Source organism: Hordeum vulgare, chromosome 7H (genome assembly GCF_904849725.1).
Source record: "Hordeum vulgare subsp. vulgare chromosome 7H, MorexV3_pseudomolecules_assembly, whole genome shotgun sequence".
NCBI classification, from domain to species: Eukaryota; Viridiplantae; Streptophyta; class Magnoliopsida; order Poales; family Poaceae; genus Hordeum; species Hordeum vulgare.
Genome location: NC_058524.1, coordinates 409,454,411 through 409,468,194, shown reverse-complemented (window position 1 = coordinate 409,468,194; position 13,784 = coordinate 409,454,411). Strand labels below are relative to the sequence as shown.

Here is a 13,784-nt window from a genome sequence, read left to right as displayed (position 1 = left end):
GATAGTCTTGCATGTAATAAATTAGAAAACAAATCAACAATGATGCACGTCACTTGCATCCAAATGCGTTAACGGGTTGACCCGAACGAGGTCCGCAGGCACCTAGGTGTCCAAAGAATTTACCTATATATATATGAAAATATAAACATGCTTGAGATACACATGTGTACGTGTTGGTAATTCAGTCAAATACGAAATGAGCATACCGTACTAACTACAAATAGTTTTCTCTATATTCCTAAGGAGTATCATATACCTCTATCTATGAAACAAGGCAAGTAATATGTGACAATTAATCATCATGCATTAATTTCGAATTTCTCTATCCTATTATGTCTATCAACATGCAACGTTGCCATGAATGGTACTTTTTAATTTCCGAGAAAGGACTCTTGCCATACATAGTACATGGGTCATATTTATGAAATTAAATAAGTGATTATGTCATAATTAGTTTGATCAGCAATTTGCAATGAAATAACCCATTAACAATTATACTCATTAGATCAACATACATCTAAATGCGCGATCGAGTGGTGGAAAGGGAAGGAGCATGGACACCTAGGTGCGTCGGACGGCCGTCCTATAGATAAAATGTTTGGGGCACCTAGGTGCCAAGACACCATGCAACTATTGCCATATATGATCGATTCCTTTTCCAAATATTGATGTGTAATGTACCTGCCATTAAATGCAAATCATCATAATAGCATGTGATTTATTTCCATATATGATGCAGCGACTTAATTTGAATATAAATATTTATTTATAATGTACAAACTATAATACTTTGTGTACATTTTTTTATTTTTGTCTTGTCTTTGTCGCTGGAATACAATGCGCCCACACATATGTTACACTCATCTTTTATTTTCTAGTCATTAAAATAAAAATGTGTATGTACCTATGAATATATATACCCTGACTTAAAATTTATATGTATATACCCATAAATGAACATATCCAACGTATATTTAAGTGCACATACTCTTAAATATAAATACCAGATATAAATTTTTTGTGTGCCACTAGTAGAAAAAGGGTCTCTAGTCCCGGTTCGGTCGGTCCATTAGTCCCGATTCGCGAACTGCGACTAATCAACCGGGACTATTGCTAGCCCCGGTTTGGCCCCGAACCGGGGCTAATGGCCTTCCACGTGGCGGGGCTGGGAGCGAGGGGGGAGGGATATTAGTCCCGGTTCGTATTACGAACCGGGGCTATTTCATCGCTTTTTTAGCAATTTTTGGGTTTAGGGGTTTGCACTAAATTGGATGGGCTATTTTGCTGCCCCCTATTTTTCCATTTATTTGTTATATATATATTGCACATCGTCACGAATATATTACACCATCTCATCCATTGTGCTTTGTCGAACATATTTACAAAATGTAGACACGAGTTACATGCACATATATGCATCTTTTTTACACTATATCATTTCATATCATTTTCGTCCAATGGCAATAGTATTCTAATCGATCATCTAACAACTCATCATCATCTTAATCATATACCAAGTTATCATATGATACACATAAAGTAAAGCAGAGAAACATCATAATAGTCATCATATGCATGCATCCTAATCGATCATGTCAAGTAATAATATAAACCAGAATAACTTGTCTCTCATAAGACCTAGTCCTCGCTCTTAGGTATAATGTCATAAAACAGAATAACACCTATGTCTCCATGATGAAGCACAGAGATCCAACGGTCTCTAACTTGTGGCTTGCGAACCTTCTTTATTTCTCTCCATGCTTTAATTTGGAGCCTTTTTATCTTAATTTGAGGTTACTCGAGTATGGAGCATCGAACTCAGCCCTCAGCGGGCTTCTAATTTTCATTTGACCTTCTGGATGCATTAACAGAGGCACTACATCATGTGGCAGTTGGTGTTGAAAAACATAATAATAACCGAGTTAGCAATGTAATCAACAACATTTATACAATAGTAGAGCGTACTTAATTAGTAAACTCTTACCAAGATATTTCGGCGAATTTTATCCGGCCTAAACCTATGCACTAGTGGCATGTAAAATGTATAATTTTGGCCAATTCCAAAATTATACGGAAATGTATCCCTAGAAACCAGAACACCAGCAACAAGAAAGTGGAGAAGAACATCATTCTCCTCTCAAGTTAGATATGATCCATACGTGTAGTGTGCCGTGTCAATTAATTCCGTAATTCACTCGAAAAAAATAAAATAAGCTGTAAATTATAATTTAACAAATTTAGTATATCGATGAACACCAACTATTTATAAATATAAACGCAAATTAGTTGACAAATATGGTTGAGAAACTCACATGGAAGTAAAACAGGAAGCATATCATCGACAACCACCCAAATGTCGATGTTGTCTGGCATATTATCTTCAGGACGAAGATCGAATGTTATTTCCATACCCTCCTGAAATTCATATGCCTTGCAAAGATCTTCCCACTTTGGGCATCCAAATTCTGTTTGAAAAACTGAATTAAATACTTTGATAACAAATGTGTGACCATATATAATCCTCAGGTTAGCGCTCCTCGTCTCAATTCTCTCGTGGTCTTCGAAACCGAGCCTCTCCAACACATATCTTCTTGCATGGGAAGGGAGGAACATATATCCATTCTCGTCAAGCTTCATGCTGAAGAACCTATCGTCTCACAGGTGAGGCATATCACACATACCCCGACAGTCGCCGCAATATTCACACTCCCAATATTCATCGTCACACATTTCCTGTTTTAATGTGGTAAATGTGTGTAAAAAACAATCGTGACACTATATATATCGAAAGAATTGAACATCTCTCTCTCTCTCTCTATATATGTATATATATATATATATATATATACATAGCTAGCTAGCCCACTCGGACATTCCGACAAAACTTAGCACAATTTAGCAAGCAAAAGTGAGAAACTCACTACTGTTTTATGCATTATATTAATACCAACAAAAGGATGATATATGTAGGTTGGTGAAATATGTGTATTCCCTTTTTCCTCTTCAAAGTTTAAATAAGTTGTTCGAAACCATTGGTTGTCTAATTCAAACCTAATGTGCCTACTTACATGAAGTTTACAAACATAATTTTTTTCCTTCTTTCTAGTTAGCCCATCAAAAGATCTTCAACAAACACATATATCTTGATTTTCTTATTAACATATTTCAATTTGTTCTAGCTTGAACCGATGGCCCTAAAATCTAAATGGCAGCAGCCTTGAGGTGCCTAGAGCGGGAGGGGAGGGGCGGCGGTGCCTGGAGGGGGTGGGATTACCGGAGCGGGATGGGGAGGGGACCGGCCAGCTTACCGGAGCGGGAGAGGGGAAGGGGGCATACCGGAGGAGGGGAGGGGGCCAACAGCGACGACGAGGGAGGCGGCGACGAGGACGACGACGACGGCGAGGGAGGCGGCGACGGGGAGGAGCGCGGAGACGGCGACGGCGTCGGGGAAGAGTCGGTGTCGAGGGTTAGTCCGCGTCGCGCACGAGAGGAGGAAGAAGATGGAAACCACGATTTGGACATCACAAATTTCCAACTACCGTCTATATAGGCGGAGCTTTGGTACCGGGTCGTGGCTCGAACCGGGACTAAACACCACCTTTAGTCTCGGGCCGAGCCACGACCCGGGACTAAAGACCCCTTTTCGGCAGGCGGAGTGGCGGGAAATGAGGGTCTTTAGAGGGTCTTTAGTCCCGGGTCGTGGCTCGAACCGGGACTAAATGTGGTCTTTAGTTCCGGTTCGAGCCACGACCCGGGACTAAAGACCTTGGGCTCGCGGCATTCCAAAGTTTAGTCCCACCTCGCTTGTCGAGAGGAGCCGCGACTCGTTTATAAGCCCCGCTCTCCCAACCGTGTCGAGCTCCTCTCTAAATCAGGCTTACGTGCCTAATCGCACTATAAATTTAAAAATTGATAATATATGTGAAATTAAAGACAAAATTGAACCTAAATTCAAAGTGAGGTCACTTTGACTTTAGGTTGAATTTTCTATATAAATTCTCATATAGTTTCAATTTTTTCCATTATTTTTGTTTTATTCTTTGCTTTATTTATTTTGTTTTTTTTCTACTTACAGCTAAATATTTTGTTTTCAAATTTGGATTCTTTAAAATTTGTGAATAATTTTACTTTCATTTTTTTCTATTAAAGATTTTTTTCTCTTCTATTTTAGTTTTATATTACAGATTTTAACCAAAAAACTTTATGAAAATTCTTTTGAGTTGATTTTTTTGTTTCTTTTTAGTTAATGTTTTACTTGATTCTTTTTAACAAATAAGCTTTTGATAATTTTAGTTGATTATTTTTAATTCATTCATTTTAGTTAATGTTTTAGTTGATTCTTTTTAGCAGACTCTTTTTTTGTTTTCTATTAAATATTTTCATAAATTTTCAACAATTTCTGACTTCATTTGCTATTTTTCGTGCATTTACTTTTTTTTGAGCTAGTTGACCCTGACATTGAAAAGCACTACAAATGAACTCTGAAAATGTTCAAAGTTGACATGGTATCATCATTTCACCCACATAGCATTTGCTAAAAATTTGAGAGGGTTACGACAAAAACTAGATGCACTTCGTGTACAAAACAGACAATCTCTATTGAAGTATCAAAGTTTCGAACAAGAACTCATCTATTACAAAGGGATTTCATTTTTTAAAAACTTATTTGAACTCCATACTTTTTGTGTGTTGAAAATGCACCATTCAAAGGCACATCACAAATTTTAAGCAATTTCTGACTTCATTTGGTATTTTTCGTGCATTTACTTATTTTTTTAAGCTAGTTGACCCTGAAATTGAAAAGCACTACAAATGAGCTCTGAAAATGTTGAAAGTTGGCATGGTATCATCATTTCACCCACATAGCATGTGCTAAAAAGGTGAGAGGATTACGACAAAAACTGGATGCACTTCGTGTACAAAACGGACAATCTCTCTCGAAGTATCAGGGTTTCGAACGAGAACTCATCTGTTACACAGGAATTTCATTTTTTTTGAACTTATTTGAACTCCATACTTTTTGTGTGTTGAAAATGCATCATTCAAAGGCACATCACAAATTTTCAACAATTTCTGACTTCATTTGGTATTTTTCGTGCATTTACTTATTTTTTTTTGAGTTAGTTGACCCTAAAATTGAAAAGCACTACAAATGAACTCTAAAAATGTTAAAAGTTGGCATGTTATCATAATTTCACCAACATAGCATGTGCTATAAAGTTGAGAGGGTTACGACAAAAAATGGATGCACTTCGTGTACAAAACGGACAATCTCTCTCGAAGTATGAGGGTTTCGTACGAGAACTCATCTGTTACAAAGGGATTTCATTTTTTTGAACTTATTTGAACTCCATACTTTTTTTGTGTTGAAAATGCACCATTCCAAGGAACATCACAAATTTTCAACAATTTCTGACTTCATTTGATATTTTTTGTGCACTTACATATTGTTTTCCATCTAGTTGACCCTGAAATTGAAAAGCACTACAAATGAACTCTGAAAATGTTGAAAGTTGGCATGGTATCATCATTTCACCCACATAGCATGTGCTAAAAAGTTGAGAGAGTTACGACAAAAACTGGATGCACTTCGTGTACAAAACGGACAATCTCTCTCGAAGTATCACGATTTCAAACTAGAACTCATCTGTTGCAAAGGGATTTCATTTTTTTGAACTTATTTGAACTCCATACCTTTTATGTGTTCAAAATGCATCATTCAAAGGCACATCACAAATTTTCAACAATTTCTAACGTCATTTGATATTTTTCGTGCATTTACTTATTTTTTTGAGCTAGTTGACCCTGAAATTGAAAAGCACTACAAATGAACTCTCAAAATATTGAAGTTGGCATGGTATCATCATTTCACCCACCTAATTTTTCGACCGTCGATGATGATCGCTACTCCTTCTTCCCCTAGTGCATAACAAATATCTAGCACAAGGAGAAGAAGGAGAAGCGACCCCCACAACAACAATCGACATTCTTCTTCTCTCATATATGATGGACACTCCCTCACCTGATTTTTCGACCGTCGATGATGGTCTCTATTCCTTCTTCCCCTAGTGCATAACAAATATCTAGCACAAGGAGGAGAAGGAAAAGTGACCCCCACAACAACAGTCGGCATTCTTCTTCTCTCTTATATAGTGGACACTCGCTCACCTGATTTTTCGACCGTCAATGATGGTCGCTACTCCTTCTTCCCCTAGTGCATAAAAAATATCTAGCACAAGGAGAAGAAGGAGGACTGACCCCCACAACAACATTCGACATTCTTCTTCTCTCATATATGGTGGACACTCCCTCACCTGATTTTTCCACCGTCGATGATGGTCTTTATTCCTTCTTCCCCTAGTGCATAACAAATATCTAGCACAAGGAGAAGAAGGAAAAGCGACCCCGACAACAATAGTCGGCATTCTTCTTCTCTCATATATGATGGACACTCCCTCACCTGATTTTTCGACGATCGATGATGGTCGCTACTCCTTCTTCCCCTAGTGCATAACAAATATCTAGCATAAGGAGAAGAAGGAGAAGCGACCCCCACAACAACAGTCGACATTCTTCTTCTCTCATATATGGTGGACACTCCCTCACCTGATTTTTCGACCGTCGATGATGGTCGCTACTCCTTCTTCCCCTAGTGCATAACAAATATCTAGCACAAGGAGAAGAAGGAAAAGCGACCTCCACAACAACAGTCGACATTCTTCTTTTCTCATATATGGTGGACACTCCCTCACCTGATTTTTCAACCGTCGATGATGGTCGCTACTCCTTCTTCCCCTAGTGTATAACAAATATCTAGCACAAGGAGAAGAAGGAGAAGCGACCCCCCCCCCCATAACAACAGTCGGCATTCTTCTTCTCTCATATATGGTGGACACTCCCTCACCTGATTTTTCGACCGTTGATGATGGTCGCTATTCCTTCTTCCCCTAATGCATAACAAATATCTAGCACAAGGAGAAGAAGGAAAAGTGACCCCCACAACAACAGTCGGCATTCTTCTTCTCTCATATATGGTGGACACTCCCTCACCTGATTTTTCGACCGTCGATGATGGTCGCTACTCCTTCTTCCCCTAGTGCATAACAAATATCTAGCACAAGGAGAAGCGACCCCCACAACAATAGTCGGCATTCTTGTTCTCTCATATATGGTGGCTCGGGCATTTCATCGAACACCTGATGTGCATGAACTAGAGTGGCAAGAGCATGGCATGCATGGTCACACCTCAACGCCCAAAAACAGAGGAGAGGGTGGGCTTGGGCGAGGGTTTATATAGGCAACACTTTAGTCCCGGTTTTTATCTAAAAACGGGACTAATAGCCTACCCTTTAGTCCCGGTTTGTGCCACAAACCGGGACTAATGATCCGCGACACGCCACGTGGGAGTCGCTGGATCTTTAGTCCCGGGTTTTGCCCCGAACCGGGACTAATGAGGTGAACCAAACCGGGACTAATGAGGTGAACCGAACTGGGACCAATGCCCCGGCAAATCGAACCGGGACCAATGCGTATCATTGGTCCCAGTTTTGATTTGATCCGGGACTAATGGTCTTTCGGCCCTCGGCCGAAAGACCTTTTTCTACTAGTGTACATACCTATAAATATACATAACCCAATGTAAAACTTATATGTGCATAACCCGATGTGAAATTTATGGGTACATACCCATAAATATATGTATCCCAACGATTAAATTTATGGGTATATGCCCGGACAAAAAACGGGTGTACATTTCCACGCGTGAAATATAAGTGTACATACCCTGATGTAAAATTTATATGTGTATACCTGATACGGATGTATCCAAGGAATAATACTCGAGAAACATAATAATTAAATTATACAGAGACGACCGTTTGGGGCACCTAGGTGTCTGGGCACCTTGCCTATCCATCGTTGGATCATATTTGACGGTTGATATGGAAACCAATGTAAATGTCTCAATTAATAGGTAATTTGGCAAACTTTAATTATTTGACTATCTCATGCATGCATGTCACGTGATAAAAGCCATATCATTTTATATATCATAGGAAATAAAAATTAACATTTATTGTATCCTTATATAGCATTTATTGATTCGTACAATAAATTACTAGGTATGTATATATAGGTGTATGTACGTAACCTCAATAGTAGGCATATGCATACCTGCGCATATATAATTTCGTTAATAGGTATATGCATATCCGCGTTTGTACATAATTTTTTCACTAACTACAAATTAAAACAAATCATTGGGTATATATACCAGCATATGTACATTATTCTGTTAGTAGGTATATCATATCGACATATATATGTACATAATTTCATTAGTAGGTATAAATATATATTTGCGTATGTATATAATGTTTTACTATCTACATCCTAAAATAAATCATTAAAAATATATAACAGCGTATACACATAATTTATTACTAGGTATTATATACCATGGGTATATATCTACAATTTGGAATCGATGCATAGTTTGTTAGTTTTAAATAATAAAAATATTTTGTTTTGGATACCTAATGAAATAATCAATGTCTGTGTATATATTTATATGTGTGTGTATTTATCGATGCGTAGACGTTTTATTCACCGACGAGTCACGTTGTGCATACATGCATGTATACCTTGATCTGAAAAAAATCTATATAAACACGTATACCTCTTTCCTTTTATTTTTTATTCTCTCTTCATCGATTAATGTGTGTTTTAATTCTTTTCAAATCAGTAAATGCTAATGAAATGACACGAAAGCTATTAAATGCTATGTGCCCAGGCACCTAGGTGCCCCAAACATTTTACCTATGTGTGTGTGTGCACAAAAACGAAATATTTGTCATGCATGCACGCATGCTTACCATACTCATTAACTAATTAATGATTTACTATATCAACACCGACGTCATACATCAACTCATCATCTAACAGCTACGAGATAAGTTGCCCAGGCACCTAGGTGTCCCAAACGGGCGTACTCTACATACACCCCTTTCTTTTTTTTATATCAATGCATCATAATTTTAGATTCCATAAATCTTGTTGTATTTTATATGTAAAAAGAGACAGTAAGAAAATATATAGTCATCGTAAAAAATATTTTATATCATGTAAAATTATAAATACAAAAACATAGTTAAAATATACATAAAATACGATTTTTTTTGTCTTATGACCTATATTTTTGTTTTCTTATGTCAAACTTTACGTAGTAATATAAATGTAACAATTTGCATTTCAAATGTAATTTATTTATAAAACGATCGTAAGATTACCTCGGGTGAAGGATAACTTATTCTGCATCCTGGGTGAAGAATAGTATATTTTACACTATTCGTCATTCTGGGTGAAGAATAACTATTTTCACCCCCTCTATTCTCACATCAATGCAACGTAATTTTATGTTTTTATTTTTTCTTATTTCATACGTAAATAGGGACCGTAAGAAAATATATAGTCACCATAAAAAATATTTTATGTCACGTAAAATTACAAACATAAAAACATAATGTAAAATATACATGAAATGCGATTTTTCTAATCTTATGACCTATACTTTTAATTTTATAAATCAAATTTTATGTAATGAATCAATATTAATATAACTATTATTATTCCAAATGTAATTTATTTATGAAACGATCGTAAGATTACTTGGATAAAAAATAACTTATTTTGCATTCTGGATGACGAAAAACAACCAGTGCTGATTTCATTTCAATAAGACAAGGCCAAGACGGCCGGGTTACAGGTTCCGAAAGCGTTAGAAACTAAATATATACAGCTGGGCTATTATATAAAATAATCGTGGTTTCTTTTCTAGGCCTTGGGCTGGGACGGGCTCTGGATGGGCCATCTTCTGCATGCTTATTAGCTTATGTTTTGACGTTCTTCAAATAATAAATCAGCTTATGCTTTGACTGGCCTGATTCACTAGGGTTTGTACCATCCTTCAAAGAAAAAAGGACTTAATTACACAGCGGAGCCGCATGCTAGTCTTTTTATGGGGCGGTTAATTCCATCTTTCTACCATGCATGCATGCAATGCAACGACGTCATCAAGATTCTCTTTATTGACTTGAAATTTAAAAAGTTTTATCTCTAAAACCGTTAATCTAATTGACAATCCGTTTTCATCATTGGCTTTGTCGCGACGAGATCTTCAAAACTAGGCCACATGTCGACATGTTTCGAGAACTTTATTTCTCCGTCCATAATTGCCACGTTTTTAGACTTACTTGTCGTATTATTAGCCACTTACTTGTTCAAAAGAAAATAACTTAATTGCCATTTTTTTCTGGATGTGAATCATGTGCCGCATGTATCCATATTGCAGCATACAGCAACGTGGGCTAGAAGGATATGCAGATGACATCAAAAAAATATGCATTGCATACAAAGCGTCACACAGAAAATCGGTAGAAAAAGTTTCTCACACAAAACATGTCTTGGCAGACCTTATTCACCAGCTAAATGCATCTGGTTAGTACTAGTACTACTAGTAGTAGTTTAAAATTGCATAGTTGTCAATTTTATAAAAACTTAATTGTCAAGATGCTAGTTTAACTATGCCGAGTTGTCATATTTACAAACGATGACCAAAAAAGATTTTTTTGTGGTCATCGGTTTTAAATATATTGAGTTGTCATATTTTTGCGTGTAATCACTTAAAAAAGTTGTTTGTGCTTGCCATTTTGATTACGTCAAGATGTCATATTTACACGTAATTTTCAAAAGATTGGCGATTAAGCTATTTTTTATCAGACAAGTAAGTACTTACTAATATGACAAGTAAGTGCAACAAATGTGCTAATTATGAGCAAAAATAAGTTGTCGAAACATGTCGACATGGGATCTAGTTTTGAAGATTTCGTCGAAACAAAGTCAACGGTGAAAACGGATCATCGATCGAATTAACGGTTTAAGAGATAAAAGTTTTTGAATTTTGATCATTTAGAACGAATCTGATGACATCATTATATGCATGCATGCAAGAGAACACACAATCCGCCGCACCAGATGTCCACGGTGCGGCGCTTCTAGATAGAATTTCCCAAGAAAAAAACTAGGGTTTGTACTGTAACTGTAGAAGCCTAGCCCTAGTGTTATGCATGGGCTATCTTGAACGTTCAAAACCTGAACTGCCGGCGCTGGAAAGATAAACACATCTGGCTCTTCTTCCTGTGAACCGTCAAAAAGAAGCAGGCATCCATTATTCCGTCATCATCTTTTTGCTGCACAGTAGTTTCAGGGTTCAACTGAAGAATCAGAGCCCCAAGTGCAAAGTCGACTCAGCATGTCAATCGGTAAGCCGGCCGAAAATAAATTTCCGAAAAGGATAACACAAAAAGGAGAGAGACAGAGAGAGAGAAAATTCCAGGACATAATGCTTTTTTGCATTCCTTTTTCTTAAGAGCACATCATAGGCTAGCACATAGCCAGCATATTTACATTTTCAGAAAGAAGCACAAACATGGCACATTTCAGAGATCCATTTTTTTTTCCTTTTTCTCCTTCTCTTTCCTTGCCTCTTTTCCTACCGTTTCTCTTGTTTATATCAAGCTTAAAAACACACTTGATTTTAACATTTATCTGACGACGAAAACGATGATACAGATTCACCAAGGGCACGCATCATTAATCAGACCCTTAGGAATAAAACCAAGAATTCCTTCTTGGTCATCTTTTCCATGAGGTGACACCAACCGCCACATTGCTCACCTGAATCAGACGCAGACAAATTCAGTAAATTACACAGGTATTTTGTTTACCATAACTAGCGATGAAAATAGATGGTTTTGGTAGAGTGTTAGCTAGAGATGAGGGTGGTTACCAGTTTGCCCTTGTCGTTCATTGTCCTGGGATTCTCCACGAGAACTGTCTGAGGCCGGGCATGGGCATCCTGCAAGTTGCACGAACAAAACAAAGCTGAGCTAGAGAATAAAGCCGGCCGGCGCCGCCATCAACCTTTGACAATAAGATTCAGACTGTTTGGCAGATGATCGATTCCAATGGACCACCAGTACGCATGTAATTTTCAGAGAATTTGATAACACGAATGGTCCAGAAAATTTGAATGCTAGTCTGTGGTACGTACGTAGCTAATCATCTATATTATTCTCAGGTACTTGCCTATCTGAGAAGTGAGAACTGATTCCATGACGAAGCCATGGAGCAACCTGAACCTACCATAGTGGTGATCTTTTCAAGAAATATTGATGAGACACGAGAGGGTGATCGTCGCACAATGCTTGGCCCCATGTAGCTTTGGACCACATAAATATCTCTCTCCGTAAACTGATTCTTTGTGCGGGAAACCGTGCCGACTACTAGCTACAACGTTGCATTCGAAAATACCACATGGCATTCTAGACATGCATAGATATAGCCTCTAAGAGAAGTTAGTTTTCAAAGATCAGATCGTCGATTACCGGAGGCATGGTAAAGATTTAGGCAAGAAGGCGGGCGCTTACCGGAGGAGCCGAGGAGCCCTGGGCTCTGACGGGGTTGACGTGATGGCACGTGGCGCACCCCACGGTGGAGGCCCCCGGCGGGTACATGAGCGTCGTCCGGCAGCCGCCGCACTTCAGGTGGGCGTACTGGCTCGCTGCCAATCCATATGCGAAGACCAATGTCAGTTCAGTTCAATGCAACAAGCAGCTTAATTTGCTAGGTGAGGAATGCAGCTCAGTTGCAGCACAGCAACATGAGTACATGACTGGTGTGAGTGCGAGTGAGTTGCAGAAATGATTAAGCAGTACCTGATCTTGTGGAGTTGAGCATGTTGCACCGGGAGCAGCGTACGTTGGCGGCGCCGCGGTTGTAGAGCACCAGGCTGAAGCAGCCGTTGCAGATGAGCTCCGACATGGTCGCTGTCTCCGTTTGGTGGTTGACCGACGAGGTGCACCTAGGCATGCCTGCAGATTACATCCGTCGTTGTTAACGTTGCAGCTCGATCGCGTCAATTTCGTTACCAATTAAGATAAGAATGCGAAACACACGCTCACACGCGCGCACACACGAACGCATCGATTCTACCTAACCTACATAGTACTATTACTATATATACTCTATGTAGCCATGTAAATATGCAATGCATGCTCAATCAGTGCAACTATGCATACATGCATGCATGCATCAAGAAAAGAGCCGCAAAAGGCTAGATAAATTGCAGAGAGAAGTATATTGTTTTTCATGGTAGCTAGCTACACCTACATGCATGCCTGCATCATATCGATCTAGGAGGATTGACAGCATTGAGACATACCAAGCAAAGAACCCAACAAGCGGCTTGCACTGATCTCCGAAGGGCGCGAGAGAGGCGCGTCGGAGAGAGGGAGAGGTGGAAGAAGTACGTAGGAAGGAGATGAGAGAGAGAGAGAGAGAGAGAGAGAGAGAGCTGAGCGAACTCCACGGTGGCAAGAAACGTCTCCGGGGCGTGCAATTTATGGGCGAGGGATGGCGGGGTGATGGATTTGCTGGCTAGGATATATTCGCGGAATCCGAGAAACCGCCGGGCCGGGTCGGCGACGATGGTGGAAGGGATGGATGCCTTTCGGATATGGCCGAATTGCTGTCTCTGCCCCTCCTTCAATTCCATCCTTCGAGAGAGGGAGAGATTGCTTTGGTTCGTTTCTCTCCCTATCTCGTCGAATCTTTCCTTTCTCACTCCTACGCGACGCGCCAATAATTCATTCGTGCATTCCTCCCTCCCTCCCGCCGGCGTCTAGCTCTACCTTGTTTTCCTTTCTTTCCGTTTCCTTTAGCTTATA

General features: G+C 39.0%; 1 protein-coding gene across 1 annotated transcript; it reads right to left on the bottom strand.

Annotated features, from left to right (window-relative positions):
* Positions 1-11,386: 11,386 nt before the first annotated feature.
* Positions 11,387-13,433, bottom strand: LOC123409866 (protein LOL4-like). Its single transcript, XM_045102735.1, has 5 exons — positions 13,280-13,433; positions 12,774-12,929; positions 12,486-12,619; positions 11,846-11,914; positions 11,387-11,733 (listed from the first exon to the last, which is right to left on the bottom strand). The coding sequence occupies exons 2-5, from the start codon at positions 12,925-12,927 to the stop codon at positions 11,692-11,694; spliced, it is 399 nt and encodes a 132-aa protein (XP_044958670.1). The 5' UTR covers positions 12,928-12,929; positions 13,280-13,433; the 3' UTR covers positions 11,387-11,691.
* Between the last annotated feature and the right edge of the window lie 351 nt (positions 13,434-13,784).

Bases quoted from the DNA above. Each gene is read 5' to 3' on its own strand.
- LOC123409866 (XM_045102735.1), bottom strand. From the start codon at position 12,927: ATGCCTAGGTGCACCTCGTCGGTCAACCACCAAACGGAGACAGCGACC. The intron at 12,620-12,773 runs GTACTGCTTAAT...ATGGATTGGCAG, and splicing joins GCTCAACTCCACAAGATCAG to CGAGCCAGTACGCCCACCTG. The intron at 11,915-12,485 runs GTAAGCGCCCGC...TGCAACTTGCAG, and splicing joins AGGGCTCCTCGGCTCCTCCG to GATGCCCATGCCCGGCCTCA.